General features: G+C 39.5%; 1 protein-coding gene across 1 annotated transcript in view; it reads right to left on the bottom strand.

Moving 5' to 3' along the window:
* Nucleotides 1-19,847, bottom strand: part of RIC8B (RIC8 guanine nucleotide exchange factor B) — a gene marked incomplete at its 5' end in the record, with an annotated part of 22,736 nt that extends 2,889 nt beyond the window's left edge. The window contains 7 exons of the mRNA XM_010189905.1: nucleotides 4,838-4,957; nucleotides 7,840-7,984; nucleotides 8,136-8,280; nucleotides 11,305-11,400; nucleotides 11,739-11,892; nucleotides 16,121-16,215; nucleotides 19,239-19,847. Coding sequence (XP_010188207.1) covers nucleotides 4,838-4,957; nucleotides 7,840-7,984; nucleotides 8,136-8,280; nucleotides 11,305-11,400; nucleotides 11,739-11,892; nucleotides 16,121-16,215; nucleotides 19,239-19,847 — 1,364 coding nt within the window. The remainder of the gene's footprint in view (nucleotides 1-4,837; nucleotides 4,958-7,839; nucleotides 7,985-8,135; nucleotides 8,281-11,304; nucleotides 11,401-11,738; nucleotides 11,893-16,120; nucleotides 16,216-19,238) is intronic.
* Between the last annotated feature and the right edge of the window lie 416 nt (nucleotides 19,848-20,263).

The following is a 20,263-nucleotide window of genomic DNA, read 5'->3' as shown; positions in this document are numbered from 1 at the left end:
GGAATGAGCCTATTTTTTTTGTCACCATGATCTAGCCCTAAAACATGGCATTCTTTCACCAGGGAAGACCTGAGTGCAAGGTCTAAACAGTACACAAGCTTACCTCTGTTTTTCAAAGACAAAAAATACAGAGGGAGGCAGATGAAAAGACCTGGGCTGCCTACAAAGCCAGCTTCAGACGTTTGGAGCAATCATCTGCTAGATACCAGGATTTTGGGTAGGATTGTAAAAGTCATCACTTCAGTGCCACACAAGAGCCCCCAGAGCTGATCCTTACCTGGTATGAATGCTCTCAGCTCTGCCAGCTCCAGCCATTTGCCAGTTAAGCACTGGCTGCATAGAGGCCTCAACTGAGCTCTGACAGCTCGGGCTGGCTGAGGATGTGCTCACTGCTTAAAGTGAGGTACAAGATGGCACGGGAAGCACCAGAAACGGGCACACACAGCCTCAGAAGGCAGGTCATTATCCAGAATCTGGATGTTTATGGTCCATCTATGGGGCAGAAGAGAGATGATCGCTTCAGCCCAGCAGGTGGCAGCGGGAATGCTTCTGTATCCATGAAGACAGATACAAGTACACAATGTGCATATTTACACATATTTGAACATCCTTATGTGACCTTCCATAGACTCAAACACACCTTCTGGAAACATTCATTTTTCTAGTGCAAACAAAGCATTCTATTCAAGTGTACTTAGAAACACCATCATTAAACAGTTGGCAAAATGCATTCTCTTCTTCCACTTCCAGATCTCCCAAGAGTCCCTTCAAACATCTCTATACAAGTTCTAGCTTCCTGCTTGCCATTTAGCTTGATAACGACTCAAAAATCCTTCCCTCGTTTCGAAGGGTAACTCTTTCTTGCCTGCTCTCTGTGCTACAGGGCAGTATTGACACAGGGAATTAATGACGGTGCCTGTAATGAAGCAGCCATCATGCAAACACCAGTCTGCTCCTTTGATAAAATGGCATCTTAGGGACCTATTCACCTCCTTATAATTGAGTACCACATAATAGTTCTGATCCTTTCATGTAACATTATTTTGTTCTATGATTAGAAAGGGGAGGAAAAAAATAAACCTATGTAACATTGCCTTCTTCATTCATCCTATGATTAATTTTGTGTTTTTAATGAGTATGGTTGCTTATTTAGACAGGTTCTCTTACATACTCGTTTTGTTGACTTCTGTTCAATGTACAACAAAACCCAAGCTGCGATAATTGGAGACCATTTCATCAGCAAAAGGATTCTTGCTATTAATACAAGGTTGGCTTGGAAAAAGCATCCTGACATGTTAAATTAGTCAATTAATATACAATTCTTGCTAGCATTTAGAATAGAAAAAATGTTAGCATTTTTTCCAGACATTTTAATTAACACAGAGTATTTCCAATAATCTATGATACAGTCAGTACCATACAACACTGATTTAAGTGCCTAGCTTGATATTTTGCAAAAATGAAAGGTTGGGTGAAATCTTTTTGCAGACCTGGGGAGTTTTTCAAAGCTCAGAGAAGCGCATCGCACACAGAGGACACTGATTTACAGTCACCAAACAATTCTCAACAAGACAGTATCGACCCTTATTGCAGACAAAGCCCATAGAGTTACTTCAGGGCCAAGTTCAGGCACCCAGCAAACTACCTAAGTTAACATCTACATCTCCCAAGCGCTGCAGTAATCAAGATTTTTCGTCTTCATTTACACTGATAATTTATACATATTTCATTATTTTAAAAAGTAGTCTCATCCAGCCAAATTTGAGCAAAATATTAATTTGTATAAAAGCCTTTGTAGAACCCCAGTCTATGTTAAAATACTGGAGCAAGGGCAATGGGTTCGCACACAATATTCAGCTTTCCTCTATATATTTTGATAAAACAAAATTAGGTGTTTAATTTTAATTTAGCCTTGTCGATGGTCAGTTATCTCACAAACAGGCCTAAACACCACCAACCTAACAGATTCAAAAAACTTTGGAAGACCTGAAATGACCAAGAGCATCAGTCAGTTTTATATCACTTCAAAGCAGTTTCAATTCTTCAGTGCCAAGGCTGAAAATAAAGAGAAACCTGGAGAGCGAAAATCCAGTGGCATCTTATCGAACATGGGACAAAATGCCACTTTATGAACTTATAGTTTCAAGAAATGTGTACAAAGGGTACAGTCTAAACGGTTTGCAGCCATTAATGAAGGCAATGACTTTTCAATAAACGAGTGCTGTTTTACAAATTTGTTTTCCGAGTTCAATTTGTCATCAGGTAACTTTTCAAAAACGATACAGAGTCAGTCGATGCCAAATCTAGAGCTGACAGACCGGCCCGATTATCCACATCAGTCAGGAAGGGAAGCAAGTTTGTCAGTCCTTTGAATTTATTTTTTATTTCATACCTTTCTCCAGTAAAAGCCTGCCAGCTCTTTAAAGCTTGGCTTCCATTACTGAGACAGTACAAGTGCACTAGGGAAACCAGTTCTGCTGTACACCACGCAAGTTCACTCTCGTTCAAGTTACACACAAAGTTACATAAACTCATTCAGGATTAGAAGGAGGAGCTGTTGGTTCCCTGTCCAACTTCCTCCCCTCTTACAAGCAAAGCACTGCACCAAACTGCTCAGCTCACGGTATATGTCCCCTCCCACAGTGACAACAGAAGTAGGAAACCTGCCACCAGCAGTCTGCCTCAAAGCAAGATTCAAAACCCAAGATCAGCTGAAGACTCCACCAAAGCAATCTCCAGTTTGAATGTGTAGGTTCAAAATCAAGGAAAAAAGTGCACTCCACTGCTAGCTTGAAGTATCTGAAAACTCCCAGCACTGAAAGACTCAAGCTGGAGGCAGAAGTGTTCAATTCCAAAAACATGGAGGGACTCCCACTACTATCATATCAGCATGTTACTAACTCTTTCTTCTTGTACACAAGACTGGCAGCTTCCCATTTTATTTAACATCTACAAAACCCACAACTGCACTCAATTACATTCACTAAAAACATCCCACAGCCTCCCAAAACCAAGTCTTACTTTCTTTTTGCTTCCTGCCAACATTTCCCTCTAGTCCCAATTTTCAGTAAACAAAAAGATGGGGGGGAAGAAGAGTCAAGTGATTTCATTCATGTTATCACAGCACCTAAAGGGGTCACATGAACAACGCCGTCCCACAGTACTCATACTAAAAACCAAACAAACAAAAACCTCACAACAAAACGAGTCCCAGTGCTGAAGAGGCTGCAGTCTGAGTGCTGCAGGAGAAGCTGCAGGTGGATCTGACTGAGACAGAAAGCCCAAGGTAAAAGCAGCGCCACCGGCCAAGAGGATCAGTGGTGACACAGGGCACCAGCTGCTCCCTCATTGTCAGTTTGTAGTGGCAACACAGCAGGTGCCTCCAATCCTCCAAACTGAAAAGGCTCTTACGCTACAGTAGCACTGCTGGGACTTCTTGTGTAACTGCTACGGTGATAGCAACTGACTTCTCTTCAGTCTTGGTTTATCTCCGGTCTCAATCTTCCTTTTAAAAAAGTTTTAGACCATTTAGTCATTTGATTGTGGTACCCCTAACGCTCAGCATCTTAATGCTCTAGCTTACACAGCAATCATTCCATTTTACAGAGTAGTTCAATTAAAATTACACGTGCATTGCATTTTCTTCTCTTGATTAAAAAGACTAACATACCACAGTTGCTTTCTACGCAAATTATGTGGAAAGGTATCCAATTATTTCACTGACAGTTTCAAATCAGTTGTTTTGAGATCCTTCCACGCTTTTGCTCCTGCTTGTAATTCAGTCTTTGTCAGCTAATATCCAATACAGATTCTCCCACATCTTTTGCTGTGCTCCTAATCTTTAATAGAGATGTAAAAAATTATTGATTTGTTGAATTTCTCTCAAAAGACCTCATTATTTTAATATCTACAGACTCTCACAAAACAGAAACACACTCCTAGCTGCTGAATTTTCCCATGTTTGAATAACGAACCACTTATATATTTAACCTAAATTCCTACCACTCAGTTCAATGGTAAATTAGTATTACGCTAAGTGTTCCTCAAGCACGTAAAACTTTGCTTACACAGAAAACAAACTACAAGCAATCACTCCAATATGGCGTAAGAAAAACCTCCAATAGAGGGTAAGAAAAACCAGTGAATTCTAGGCGTATAGAGTCAAAGAGAAAGAAAAGCTGTGGCTAACAGCACAGGTCTGTTCCCTTTCTGTATGCATGAAGTTAAAAAAATAGAAATCAATTTTCTGTATCAATAACATACACCTTTATGTCACATTAAGTATAATTTTCTTTTATGGCACTGCCTCAGTCATTTAAACCAAACTATAAAGGCTTGCTTGTAATCCAGTCCATGCTTATTCTAATAAATACACAGTAATTCTTAATTGCAAATTCCCTTTTAATTGCTCTATTATATAATTTACTGCTTCTGGTGACAACTATTTTAACACTGTGTTTGTTCTTCACATAAGCAGCAGACATAACTAGTTACCATGCTCTTTGACTTGGTGAAAATGAGTACACTCGCCTTGGGCTTGGATTGTGTCCTGCACTTGAAAGGAGAAATTCTTTTCATTATTATCAGCCTGTCCATTTAGAAGGCAGGTCCCCCCACCACCAGATCTTCCTGATTTTGTCCAGTCCTCTCCAAAAGAGGTTTCCTCTGAAGTCCTGTTCACTCTTTTCTTTGAAGTGCTACACATTTTTCTCTGCAGTTAAAGCGATCCTAATCCTGCAAAGAAGTTGCTTATAGCACTATTTTGAAGCACTTAGTAGACCTTAGTAAATAGCCAAGGTACGAGCTGCCTCCCTCAAAAGCAGCTATCATGCAATACCTGGAAAGTTTATCGAACATGTTGACAAGCTTCATAGCTTCATATTCTTTTTGTTCTTCTGTCATTTCATCCATCGGATTGGGCATTGGCTCTTCTAAGTGACCAGTGATAAGGTTAATGCTGGAGGTGGAAACACAAGAGGGTTTACATTTCTATAGAAATAGGTATGTAAGTTGTCTGTCTTCTTGACAGGAGAGAGGCACACACTAACAGAAACCAAGACTAACACTGCCTGAACTGCACATCAAAGTTTTTGCTATAAATAGCAAGCATTCATATTTATACCTTTTTTGTAGCATTTTCCTGTGAATCATGATATTAACTTGTTGATTCACTGTATTAATTTCTTGGTAGCTACTCAGAAGTGCACATTCCACTTGTACTTGTTAAGTTGCAGCCCCTACACAAGCAGTTTGAAAGGAGGGTGATAAGGATGGTAATAATGACAATGTCATCAGTAATAATGACAAATGGGGAACACAATGACAGATAGAAGTTTGCAACTAATTCTGTACAGGCTTAATTTAAAAAATATTCACATGTTCCAGTTATATTTTCTTATTCATGAAGAACTGTGGAATTAGTTGACTGTCTACCTCCCATAATGATTTTTGGTCAAACCAAATTAAGGTTACTTTGAGAATTTACAATGCCCATTATTTTGCATGTTAAAACAAGTGAATGGCAGTACAGCAATGGTAAGTAACAAAAGCAGGTAAGCAGTTTTAAATAGCAATTTCAGGGCAAATTATGTTTTCATGCAGTTTAATCACAACCATTTAACAGCAAGACAGAAAATCAGATGCATAAAGCAACTGACAGCTGTCTTGAATGTTTCATTTAAGTGTCAGCTTTTGTAACTAAATAGATGTAATACTTTTATGTATATGCACATAAATGAATATTAGGCTTCTGAAATAAGAGCAAAGACAAACAAGCAAGACAAAAGATACCCTGAAAGCAGAAATGAAAAACAAACCTCTTGGTTTAGTTCTTAGCATAGAAGCAATATAATCCCTGTAACTTCTCCTACATTTAATCCTGTCTTTCATTCATGTTCTTTAACAAGGATCTTTCAATGAGCCATGTCCTCCCCATCATATACCTAATCATGTCTGTGTAATTCAAGGAAAACAGTAAAGTGGAAAAATAACATGCTTCAGATGCCCACTATCAACAGTTTCAGAAGCTACTTCAAATGGCATCAAATCATAGATGTAACATGACAAACTGAAACCCTTAACACCAAATCAATTACAATTAATAAAAATCAACAGACAGCTTCTATATGATCCTTCAAACAAACATACTGGATCCCTGAGGTGCAACTTCTACGGAAGTTATTTTGCTCCGTATTCCATATTTACCTATGTGATTTACTTGATTCTTAAAGAAAATTTTAGTATCAGGCAATTTGACTGACTGAAACTAGACCTACTGGTTTGTTCCTTTTTTACAAAGCCCTGCTTAAAACCTTAGTCAATATCTGACACCTTTATTTTCTCTGTTACAGAGACATACACCCTACAAACAATAGTTTGCAGTTTGGCAACTTCTTTTGAGTTCCTGGAAAATCTAGGGCAAAAGCCATCCTTGCTAAGTTTATAACTATAGGGTTTTTTTTCTAAAATTTGCTCAATTTGTTAAAAATATCTTTTCACATTTGTATTTTAAATAGATATCCAGACTCATAAGTCTGTAAAGAAAGGGCCTCGCCTAAGAACTCCCTCATAGTTTAAATGATGCAAAGAATTTCTTTAGTTTGTTTAGTTTGTGGACTTGCTCCCTTTCTCTATTTACATCTCAACCATCTACTGCCCATACACATACTGCAGGCTTCCACCTTTTGATGAACCTGTGAAGAAGGTTCTTTTTAATCTTAATGCCTCCGCTAAGCTGCTCTTCTAAACCGTTTTGGCCTCCTTTGTAACTCTTTTACAGTATCATCTCCAATAGCCTCATTTAATAGTTCCGGCTTCTCAATATCCATTTAAATGAAGAACACACCTGTACTCTGAACCTCTAATACACATCTTGAAACTCTTTCTAGACCACCCACAAACATTTCTCATTTTGTTACTTCTTTTTGACAAGTTTTTAGTTTTACATATTTCTCCTTACTGAAGTTAAATCACTCTCCTAGTGATTTTTTTTTTTTATCCCAGCCATCTGATCATATTATGGTCCCTTCAGTAAGGCCTTGGAAACTGTCTCCCACAGCATCCTCCTGGAGAAGCTGACTGGGCATACGCTTTGCTGGGTTAAAAACTGACTGGATGGCCGAGCACAGAGAGGTGTGGTGAATGGAGCTAAATCCAGTTGGCGACCAGTCACAAGCGGTGTTTCCCCAGGGCTCGGTTTTGGGGCCAGTCCTGTTTAACATCTTTATAAATGATCTGGATGAGGGGATTGAGTGCTCCCTCAGCAAGTTTGCAGATGACACTAAGTTGGGAGGGAGTGTTGATCTGCCTGAGGGTAGGAAGGCTCTGCAGAGGGACCTGGATAGGCTGAATCAATGGGCTGAGGCCAACTGTATGAGCTTCAACAAGGCCAAGTGCTGGGTCCTGCACTTCGGTCGCAATAACCCCATGCAGTGCTACAGGGTTGGGGACGAGTGGCTGGAAAGCTGCCAGGCAGAAAAGGACCTGGGGGTGTTGGTGGACAGCAGGATGACCATGAGCCAGCAATGTGCCCTTGTGGCCAAGAAGGCCAATGGCATCCTGGGGTGTAGCAGGAGGCGGGTGGTTAGTAGGGCAACAGGGGTTCTCCTTCCCCTCTACTCTGCCCTGGTGAGACCGCATTTGGAATATTGTGTTCAGTTCTGGGCCCCTCAGGTCAAGAAGGACAGGGAATTGCTTGAAAGAGTCCAGCGCAGAGCCACAAGGATGATCAAGGGAGTGGAGCATCTCCCTTATGGTGAAACAAACAAACAAACAAACAAACAAAAAAGTTGAAACATCTAAATTGCACCAGGACATTCAAAATTGAAAACAATACTATACTTTGGCTTTGCAGATTTGTATTCTTCTGTATCCGTATCTTCATCATCTGAGTACCAGTGCTCTCCTCTTCCTCCTGCTAACAGGCCTCTTGCTGCCAGCAATCCTGCTGCGTTACCATAGCCGGTGTATTTTAACAGGCTGTCGACTGCAAAGAGTGATACAGAAAATTATTCAGCTGTGCTCAGCTAAAAGCCAAAAACCAGCAGTGTTGAAAGAATCAAGAGGTACAGCAAGAGGCAAATATACTAATTACAGGAAGACCTTATACAAAAGGGTGAAGAAAAAGTAATTTTTACCTCTCTCTTTACAAAGAACAAAAAGAAATTCTGCTGCGATTTGCTTTACTCCAAGGTCAACATGGGTCATAAGGCGCACAAGCTTGTTTCTCACTGTTGTGCCAACTTCTGGACGATTCGATACATCTCTCAATGGAGGCAATACCTAGCAAAACAAAAAAGGGAAAACCAGCATAGAATGCACGGCAATACCTATCCAGTCCTTGCAGAGACAAATGCAGTCAATGGAACGAGAAAATACTGTAAGCTCTGCTCCTTCAAAAATAGGAGTAAAATCAACCCAACTGTGCTTACGTGCACTAGCAGTGACTTCTTAACATACGCAGGCCTTCTGGTCTGCCCATCCTGGGCAGAAAAGTACTCAGTCCTAAACACAGACTTTAAAAAAAAACACCAACCGAAAACCTATTAGGAGCTTAAGAGCACAAATGAGTGTCCCAACACAGAGCTGGCTCACAGGCAGCAGTAACCTCACGTTCTTTGTTTCTTCTGTTTTACTCAAGTATCTGGCAAAAGCACGACAATACCAGCTTAAGCAAACTTACAGTATTAACATGATGCATAATTTATACAGAACAATGAATATAATATAGTGAAAAAGCAGGAAAATAATTCACATTGCAAGTTCTACTACCATGAATTTCAAAAATTGGCTTTACACGTATAGAGGAAATACATACTTCTCCCAGAAAACACTCTTTAAAAAGCTGAAGCTAAGTTTCAAAAAGATTTTGGTGAAAAGACTACTTAATGTTTCCTCAAACACACTGTTTTCTCACTAAATGTCATTAATATTCTTAACTTCAACCTTCAAGAAAGGCAGGAGATGCCTGAAATACGGCTGGCTTTGCAACTTAACTTCTGCCTCCTTGTGCATATGTCTTCAGACTCAAAACTTACATTAATTTTTCACATTCACAGGATATCATCTGCAAACAAATGGGGGCTGTAATATGAAATATTTAATGGTTTGAAGACTCCTGTAAGAATTAGGTATCTTCAATATTTCACTAGGGAATGAAAACAAAGATGTCACTAATTGTCGTAAGAAATTGCAGGTCCTTTGTCTTCTACGTGTCTAATGTAAAAGTGTCATGTTCTGTGCAAAATTACTGCACAATTACTACTCAAATTGGACTCACTGGGAACCGATACTGAAACAAATGAGTGCCACAGTATTGACTACTTTGAAAAAACAGACTGTGTTTGTCAAACTAAGTATTCAAACAATTAGCAAAAACATTTCACTTTGTCCCTGCTTACTTTCCCCAATGGGGATAGTACCACGACTGCCATTTCCCAGAGAATGTTAGAATGAATTGATGTTCTGAGAATACTCTCACACTAATACAGTGATGAGTGCCATAGGACAGTCCATGAGGAAATGAATCATTCTGTCTTCAGATCCGAATTTGAATAGTGCACAATAAAGCAAGCCTAAGGCCAACACTTAACAATGTGGATAATTCAAAATATCAAACATCCGGTCACGCAGTTAGCAGCACCCATCCATTCTGTGCACTATATGAGGCAGTCATCCTGTGGTAAGAGACAGCGTGCAATTATATCCTGACATCTAGACACCAAGATGTCATAAAAACACACAGACAACTTCATTTGGCTTTGCAACTTTGATTTTATTTTATTTTTTACTGAACAGATTAGAAGAGTATCCTAGGAAAGAACTGCTGTGAATCAAAACAATAAACACCAAAAATGAGTGCCTTTAACTCCTCAAAACCACTTTTCTGGTATAGATGAAAGACACAGAAAATATATGCAAAATATGCTCTTTTCCATTATAAACTCACAGAATCACAGAATTGCTCGGTTGGAAAAGACCTCTGAGATCATCATGTCCAACCGCTCCTGTCTACCCCCTAAACCATATCCTCAAGTACCTCGTCTACCCGCACTTTAATTACATCCAGGGATGGTGACTCCACCACCTCCCTGGGCAGCCTGTTCCAGCCTCTGACAACCCTCTCAGTAAAGAACTTCCTCCTTATCTCTAATCTGAACCTCCCTTGGCACAGCTTGGTGCCGTTTCCCCTTGTTCTATCCTCCATCACCTGGGAGAAAAGACCAGCACCCACCTCTCTACAACCTCCCTTGAGGTAGTTGTAGGTGGTGATGAGGTCTCCCCTCAGCCTTCTCTTCTCCAGGCTAAACAACCCCAGTTCCCTTAGCCGCTCCTCATAAGGCTTGTTCTCCAGACCCCTCACCATCCTTGTGGCTCTTCTCTGAACACGCTCCAGAATCTCAACATCCTTCTTATAGTGAGGGGCCCAGAACTGAACACAGTACTCTTTATGAATTCAGGCACAGCTTTGATCTGGGAGTGGCATCTAAGATGCAACCCAAAAATCACTGCAGCTTAGGAAAAACAACATTTCCCAGCCGGTTTCAGCTGTCTCTCCCTTGCTCATCTTTTAACTTTCCTCCACTCAACTTCAGGAAAAGCAGCAGAACAAACAAAAACCACCACACCGAACCACCAAGCCAGGGAGATCCTTTAGATCTTTAACCATGGCATGGAAGTCTTTTTTCCCCCCCCTGCAAAAAAAGCCTACCCACAGCCTGTGCTGTATTAAGCAGCTCTTTTAAGAGACCAAGTGGTTACGTGTGCCTCTGTCTGGGGACAATTTTACTCCGACAGAACAGCTGATACGCACTGGTACACAACTTTGAATTCCAATGGCTCCCAACTGCTGAGGGCAAATTAAAGTTCAGGCAGAACCCATCCAAACGCCTGCAGCCTCCCTGGTTACTGTGCAGCTTTGCAAGGCTTTATTAACCACACTGAAATTTATTTTTTACATTGGGTGTAAAGGGACCTAACTGAGCTCTTTGCTCCTGTGCTGTATGATCCATGGTGACCCCTATTAATGCAGCTTTACAATACCCCTAATGTTATTATTTAACAGCTCTACAAAATGTATCGTGGAACTTAGGGCATAATATCTATTGATTTATATGACTGAAAAATGATTTCTATAGCTGACAGTTGTCAGAGTCCTAACAGAAAAAATTACTGCAGAGAACTTTGTGGGTAATTTAATATTAAATTATTCATACTTTTAAAGTATCGGTGTCTTGCACTGATGTACAAACCTCAGAAAATTTATTGTGAGTTTCATATTCAAATTCTGATGAGTATTTTACTTACCTGAGCTTTGATAAACTTCCTGATATTCCTATGAGTTCGGCAGCATTCAGTTAATAAACTGAGAACTGGAGTCAGACCTTCTCTATAGCTGCTTCCCTAAAATAAAACCAAATACAAATAAAACATTTTTAAGAGCAAATTTTCCATTTCAAATCCTATGAACTCTTCAGTGAAGTCCCATATGACAGCCAAAACATGAACTTTACATAGATATAAACAAAGAGGTAAATATTAATTCTCACACACACACAAGTATGCTTCAGATAGGTAGTCACATGAATTTGTTCTGAATTTTGAGGTGTTTCACAGTCTAGAAGCAAGAACATCCATATTTGTGCTGAATACTGTCTGAAAGGTTTGTAATAAGCTTTACACGTGCGCTTTTTGCTTTAATGAAAGAGGCCCCTTTTGTGAAGAATCTTTGCAGGACATACCTTGTCTATTCTCTTCTCCATGAAATCCAGTAAAATTTGAATTGCTCCCATATTCATACCATTGTATTTTATATCTGTTTCCTCTTGGGATGATGGACTAATAAGAACATCCAAGCAAGAAACGGGAACATTGCTTAAGAGGTTGATTGCATTGCTGAAACAGATTTTTAAAATTCATTATTCATTTGGAAGAACAAATTAAAAACAGAGTGCAACTCACCAAAAAACCTGTTTGTACAACTGCAACCAAAAAGAGGCCTTGCAACTCAAACAACGCTTTATTTTCTACTTTTGGGGTTTTTTAGTACTTCCAGCCCCCACCGCATCCTATCCCACAGATAAGGCGCAGCTTCCAGCAGTGCGTTACAGCAGCTGATCTTGCAGGACAGCAGGGGGAACTCTCACATTGATTTGCAGCAGTCGGAGTTTTTTTCCTCCTTGAAATTTAAACCATTTTACAACACATCCATATCACCATCATTAATTGGGCAAAGTACACTACAGAAAACATTTCCTCCTCCTGTTACAGTGGGGTGTGGTGGCAATTTCTCAGGTCCCCTGAAATATTTTCCCTTTCAGTTAGCTTGTAGTGTATAGGAAATACAGAAGACTTTTAACACATCATTAAAGAAAAAATCAGGTTTATTTACAAAGCACTGCCTTTCAGTCATGTTCTCCAAAACACAAAAAAGAGGGCTTCCCAAATATCCATGAAGTGATTGCAATGAGACCACAGGGTCCCTCTTTCTCTCTCTTTAATGGAGTAAGATGGAACTTACTTTGCAAGGGTCTCCTGCATGGTACACGTCCCTTGAGTTTGCTATCTATCCTGTTCTCATTTTACAGACTCGCATTTGTACTCTTGCTGAATATGCGGCTGAATTACACAGATGCTGCAAAAATTAGAATTCTGCCATTACTTACTTGTTGATGCCCAACTTAACTTGTAAGTGGATATATCTAGAAATACTACAGAACTATTTAGGCTTATATGTGCAGACCTCCAAGCTATGAACAAAAAATGTGAGCACTGGTGTTTCAAGGATTGGAGAAGTGCTCCAAGAATAGAGAAAACTTTTCAAACAACTTCACTTAACACTTAATAATATCTACTTAGAAGCTGCCCTCAGTTTTTTATGTTATTAATACAATTCCAACAAATCACAGCAATTAAACATAACAGGATTTCTAACAAATGTGCTGGTTTTGGTTTGATCAAACTGGGTGGCAGTTCTGCATTGTGCCATCTCCCTTTTGCTCTTCTAGCAACTGAAATTCAGACAACTACTTTTTGGGAAGCTTTTGTTTCTAATTCCTGTTTAAGATACATTCTTTATAGCATGGAAGTTATTCCTCTCCAATAATTCAGGAATAGTCAGAAACAAACCAGACTGAAATTTAACAAATATTTGGTGGCTTCAGGCGTTTCATCAAAAACTCTTTTTACCAGTTTCTTATTAAACAACCAAGTTCCCAAACACCTACAAAATTAATTTTCTGGATCACTGTGTCTGAGCTATTCTTTTCAATAAATGAAGCCCGGCTTTCTGATCTTTGTCACTCCACTGACAGTTTTATTTGTGGTAGAGGAGTGTATGAAATTCTCCAGCTACCGGGAAGTCAGTGACTATGCACAGCTCTGCACAATAGTGTTTGCATTCCTACTCCAGGGGGTAGAAATACTGCGTATATTACTCTCCCCTTTTTGGCTTCCTAGAGATCATTAATCACTGGGACATGACATCCACCCACTCCTGCTCCCAGCCCCCTCCTGATATGCAAATTCAGAAGCAAAGGCCTATTTAGAGCTGCTGAATGCCTTGATTAAAACCTTGTTAGTGGGCAAAAATGGCACTCACTCTAATATGTGATGCTTTAAGCTGTTCATATTCAAACGTTAAGTAATGACATGACAGAACCACAATAATGACAACAATACCAGGTACTAAATTAGTTAAGATATTTTTATACCTAAGTTCTGCTTATTTATTAGAAACAGAGTCATACTGGCAAGCAGTACATCACAGCTCAGGGCACGTATCCAACACATGATGCTCACATAAAATAAATCCTCAACTTACACATTCAGAGCACCAGCGTTGATATAACACGCTTTAACAGACTGCCCAAACCCTTCATTTAAGCGCCTTACATTCATCTTACAAACTCAGAGAAGTGCAAGTGATCAGCAGTTCTAAGAAACATACTCATGCCTCCCTGATGCTTCATCAAGTTTATTCTGCATTCAACACTGCTTATGTTTTATTCCATTTTTAAGATTGTTTTCGTAACTGCCTTACTGATAGGCTCCAGGTGGAAAGCAGAGGGAGAAGTTGCTCTTTGCTCTGACTCGCACCTCATCTCTAGCAGTAAGGACTGCATGGTCAGAGTCCAGCATACTGAACAGCCTCAGTTTTTTAGCCGTGCTATGTTAGCTATAGACAACTAACACAAGTTTACTCGTTCATTATGGAAGCTCCTATCAGGAATGAAAGTTTTGCCTGACCAAATACATCAGGGGACTGAAGTGGGACCCTCTGATCCAGGCCCTTGATCCCTCTGAGGATTTGCAGGCGCATTACTTCTGACTATCCCTTTTCTATTCCAGAGCTGCCTTGTGATGGATAGTCTTGGTGAAAAAGTGTATTAAATTATTCAGCTTTTATTGCATTCTGTAGCGTTCAAAGGCAAAACTCAGGTTCTGCAAATGGGCTGAAATATTTGAATCACAGAAGTCAAAACCTGTGCAGTGCTCTTCTAGCATGTTAAAAAAAAAAGATGAGTATGACATAAATCAAGATTGAATACTATATGCAGATGCATCTCTACAAAAAATATCCCTTCTCACTGAAAAAAGCCAGGACAGAAATCACACCAATACTACATATTGTCCACAGCTGCCTACTTCTATATGTAAGGCCCTTTTTGGATCTCATCTGCAAGTGTTTGCAAAAGCTAAAACCAAAGGGACCTGCATAACATGTGTCCTTTTGCAACAGCACAAGATAATTAAATTTTACAGGGTGATTAGACCAGTCAGATTCCTGGGCAAGGAAACAGAACATGTTTTCACGGGAAGGGCATCAGCTGCATAATAATTCAAAAGAATACCAGGCAGTCTTGCCGACTGCGTACAAGCTTAAATGCTAAAGGCTGATCTCTTGTCTTCCTGTAGTTGTTGAATTTATCCAATTCTGTTCAACATTCCCAGCAGTAGGAAACTTATTACCACCATTCCCTCCCTTAAAGGAGGATGAGAGCACAAAACACCCACCAGAAGCAGCAGCAAAGAGAAAACACTGACTACCTTTTTAGGACACACTCAGCACTAACTTTAGTCATGGCAACTACTGCAGGGTTACCCTAAATTATTCCCAACTAGTCTGCACCAACTGAGAAGAGCTCTGATGCAGGATTTCAGCATTCACCTCCTAAGACTGTTGATCTCTAAGAGCTTTTCAAGATTTTAATCAAGTTCATTTAACACTTTCAAGATTGCTGGGTGTGAAAAGCGATATCCTTCTTCCTGGAGGCTGCTGGTTCAGAAGGTGATCTTCAAAAGATCCTACGCTCAGATATACGGACATGTCTGAAGTAGAAAGTGGCAACGCTGAGCGAAATAACACAGGATAGTGTTTGAAGCTACCGTACTGTCAGGCCCTGGGAACAGCTGACCTACTTGGATGAAAATCAGGTGTCAGAAAAAAAAGAATAAGACTGAAGAGAGAACCAACACCTCACTAAAAATACTGAATTTTGATTGAATTATTGGCTGCAAATACATAACAAACAGTTGGGTGCATGTCTGAGTTAAAGAAAAAAACAACAATGCATCTAAAAACCGCAAGATGATTCACTCATCTTTGAAAAAATAGAAAGATTATTACCAGGGAGCTGATACTTGTACTTTTAATCAAGCAGCCTAGAACTACTGGAGATAAAATATCAACATGTTGCCTCCATCACAGTCCATCAGAATTGCAAAAGCTGCATACAAAAACCTCAACATGCAATTTTTCCATCGGCTTCTGTGCAGAACAACAGAAGTTGCATTCCACTTCAATTTGCACTACCCCTACAACTTCCAGATGTATTTTCAACCTCGGTTACATACACACAAACAGAAGATTTCAAAAAGCTCTGCTTCGTTATTATTGGTCAAAACCAACAATCTTACCAGCTCTTTTCTCTCTGGAACAGTGAACATGCTTAAACAGTATTTCAGGCAAACAGTGTTCATCAAAAAGATTAATAATATTTTATTCAAAACTAAAAGTTTTCATTGTTTCTCAGATTTCCATTTTAGATTTTAGACAAAGTATTTTTTCCTATTTTTTAAAAAATAACCTTTAAAAATAGATCGGTTCTGCAATTCTACCAACCTGTGCAACTCCTCAGTTTTGTCTTCAGTAGGACCCGTGGTTAATAAGCAGTGTCGAAGGATGGCAGCCATGTAACGAAATTGATGAGATTCATTCTATATAAATATAAATGATGAAGATATTTTTTCATTTTGAGGATTGCAAGTGGGGGTTTCAGGTCACTAGAATAATAAAAATTAAAGATGGAAAATACCTATTAGATCATAACATCCATCCCTATCAATAAAAGGACTGTACCTTAGAATTCACTGAATGCTTAATGTAACGTACTTGTCATATGCTGACCTTTTAACTAGGCCTTGGAAAAGTCACTGGGGACTTTTTTCCAGTTAAATGAGCCTTCACTACCAGAAAACACCATTACAAGCATTTGCTCAGTTCCATGCCACTATTCCTAACATACCACCACTATTTTCCTTCCTGTATTTATACCCGGACGGCTCTTCATCCATTTAGATTACTTACGTTCATTTACTTTGCCTCCTCCTCATTTAGACCTCTTGCTGCCAACAGTTTCATCCCCCACCCAGCCTGTTTCTTTTCCTAATTCGCTTGATTCTGTTCCCTTGATACCTTTTCTCCATTTCTCTACTCAGCACCCCTACTTGCCCTACTTTTGCTCTCTCCAAGCAATTCCCCCTTCCAATCTCCCACCAGACAGCAGCCACACAAAAGTACAGCAGTAACTGCAACCATTTAACTGTGTGTATCATTGTCCCCATCCTTTTTCATGAGCTTTTCTTGGCATCCATCATATGTTCTGGGGTGTCTGACCTAGCACAAAGCGCCCCAATGCATCTTTTGTCACATCAGCATCCAAATCTGCCAACTGTACCACCTGTGGCTCTTGTCTGGCTTTGCTACTTTGAAACCATCTCCAGTCACTAAATTGGTGTCTCCAATGGTACTCTTCCCTTTTGAGTACATCTCATTTTGTTTTCTATCCACATACCTAACCTCTCTGCTCTACCCTCTGTCTTGTTTGTAATCTCTCCAAATTCTGCATCTTCAGCCCACTTCATTAACATGCTGTTTACTCCTCTTACAGATCATTAATATTTCCACAGGGATACTTGCTAAGCCGAATGTCACCTGACATATCTGGCTAATAGTTTACAACTACTAAAGAGCTCTTTAATTTAAAGGTCTCTTTCTTTTAGGAACATTCAGTAAAGAGTTACTATATAAACTTTATCTCAAAACACCAAATAAGCTTCTCCTGGCCCAGAACGTCTTAAACTCTCATCCAAAAAGAGAAAAAATAATGAGTTACTAACACCAGAATTCCCTCCAACCTGAAGGAAATTTTCCTGATAGTTGCATGCTCGAGCTGAGAGCATTCCATTTCAGGGAAGAAATGTTTTGTGGGACAAAACCTCCCTCATGCCACAGAGAGTGGCTACAAAAAACATCATCAGGTAATGCCACAACTGTGGGCAACCTCTCACCCGCCCTTCTGTGGCAAACTGGGCTTTTCGTCTCAAGATACCCAGTGTTTTGTAAGACCAGATCAACTTCATGATCCAGCTTTCAAGAGCTTACTTCTAAAGAGGTGAACATGTAATATAGCTTCATTTTCCAACTTAACACCTGACACTATTTCCTCCACATGGAAGAACTTAATCACAAAGACTGGACTTGTCAAACTCTGAACTAGCAAACATTCATACAGCTGTGTTACATGCTTGACTTTGGGTAATTTTCCTCCCCCCAAGTTTCTACCTCCGAAACAATCACTTGCCCATACAAAGAAGTTTCTCTGACAAAGTCAAGGATATTTTTAATAAAGGTCTAAGTCAGGAATACAAACAAGAGAAAAGTCCCTCACTTTCTTTATATTTCCTTGAAATTCAAAGTATTTTCCCCCTACTCAATCCCAACTTTGAGTATTTCTTACTCAGCATATCCTTGAGACATTAAAGCAAAGAATAAGCTTCAGACTTTTCTCAAGTTTCACATGCCCTAATGTTATGATTGTTTTCTTTGTTGTCTAGTCCAACACATTAAAGAGAACAATGATTTGCCAACTTTAACTACTGCAAATTTCTGCTTAACTTTACATGCCGCATATTTGCAATGCCCAGTGAAAAGTTAACAACACTGTTTTACAGACAATATGATGTGGACTGAAAAAGAAAGATTCCCTATAAAAGTCTATTATTGTAGCACAGATTTAGGTTATTCAACAAAAAAAGTTACCCTTATTATTTCTGTTTATAAATTTAGGGATGCAACACACAGGAAGCATGTTTGCCTAAGGAACAAAACAGATCTGATGTTATAATAAAAAAACTCAAATCTTATTAATAAGACAAAACAATGAAACGTTTGGTTCTTGTACTTGACCTCATCTTAAAAGATGATGTTAAAGTCCACATCTGGTATTGGAAGGATGGGTGGTAAAGATATTAAAACCAGTACCACTCTTTCTTCAGAGTTGGTAAAAATTAGAGCTGATGTGCTTATCATTGTGGCCAGAAAACAAAGAAAACTAGGGAGACTTCTCAGCTGTAATTATTACCCTATTGCTATAGCCCACAGTCTCCAGAGATGAAGCCATCTGATACACTTACATTAAAAAGTTTTTCCTAGCCAGCTAATTATCAGTGAAAAGCATTTATTTTCTTTTGGAAACAGAAGACTCTTATGAAATAGTTGTCTTTGCACTTTTTATTTGAAAACACAGAGTTCTAACTTGCACTATATAATCCAAGCTATTCTCCCATTACACTAAAAATGTATGGATCAAATTTTTTGCCTAAGTAAAATAACAAGAACAAAAAGCTTATTTTGGTGTTCAAAGCAATGAGCATTAAAGACTCAACGCCTCTTGAAAGCCCAAGATCATCAATACATGACACAATCAGAAATCGGACAGGCAAATTGTCTCAGACTGATTTTGCACGTAGAGATATTATGATGCCATATTTCAAGGCTACCTTCACTGCTATTTTGAAAAATGCAATCATATTCCACCAAAATCTCAGGAGAAAAAGTTAAGTATTAAAATCCTTGCTCTGGGGCTTGGACAACAACTGCCTCTTGTGATCTACCTGCTGGTTCTGGCTCTTGCGGGCTAAACAAAACCAATGTAAAACCCACTTCAGCTAAGCCTTACCTCACTGTGGACATTCCAGCTGTCAAGTGTTACATTAAAAAGAGCTTTTAGTGCCTCAATGGCACAGTCCGTCTCTTGCAGAGACAGAGGAGGCCTGTCAAGATCTTCTGCTGCTTTATATTCTTCCGTCCATCTTACACTCAGGGAACTTTCCAAAGCCTGAGTCAAAACTTGCACCCCTTGGAGTTCCTGACGCAACTGCGATCTAATATCTGTGTGCAGAAGCGACAAGAGGAAGAGGAGACGCAAATCAAAGCACTTAATGTCACCAACGAACTCTTGGTCCTTGCATTTTTCCAGAAGATTGCAGAGCATAGCTGCAAGATTCAGTTCCAGACTGAGCTTCTGTGCAACAGCACTATTAAAAATTATGTTACAGAGGCATTTCAAAGCTTCTACTATAACAGGAAATTCAGACACTCTCTCCAAAGGATCTCCCGCAGTGTCCACCTTTGCCAGCCTCATGAGGATCTGCATGTTCCTCTTCGTGGTTACAGGCACTAAAACCTTCTTGTCCCTGGAGAGAATGCGGAGGGCCTCCAGGCAGGCAACTTGACATGAAGTTTTTGTGTCTTTTTCAAGGATGTTTAGAATTCCCTCACACAGTTTCTATGCAAACACAAACAAACAACAAAGGAACAGTTTTAGCATCAAAATATTGGTGGCAATAAGAAACTACTTTTGCTAAGCTTCCATATAACTTTTGAGCTTTCAGCTGAATTGACTTGAGAAAGTAAGTATTCTGTATTAGCTCTTCAAAATATAAACTATTGCAAAAGGTCTCCAAAGATCAAAAAGCAATTTTCATCGTGGATACAATCCAAATACACTGACAAAAGCATTAGCTCAAATGGCAGCTGCTATCCACCACTGCCAGTTACAAAGTTTTCTCAGGACTGACAACTTGAGTAGCCAGAGTAACAGGGCTAAAGAGAAGTTAAAGGTTTTTAAAACATGTCAAAGTACAACAGTCACGTACCCACAGTTCCTGCAAAATTATAAGTTGAGGTTGTTTCCATCAGGAG

The sequence above is a fragment of the Mesitornis unicolor genome, unplaced genomic scaffold (genome assembly GCF_000695765.1).
Source record: "Mesitornis unicolor isolate BGI_N332 unplaced genomic scaffold, ASM69576v1 scaffold4438, whole genome shotgun sequence".
Classification (NCBI taxonomy): domain Eukaryota; kingdom Metazoa; phylum Chordata; class Aves; order Mesitornithiformes; family Mesitornithidae; genus Mesitornis; species Mesitornis unicolor.
This window is presented reverse-complemented; position numbering and strand designations above follow the sequence as displayed.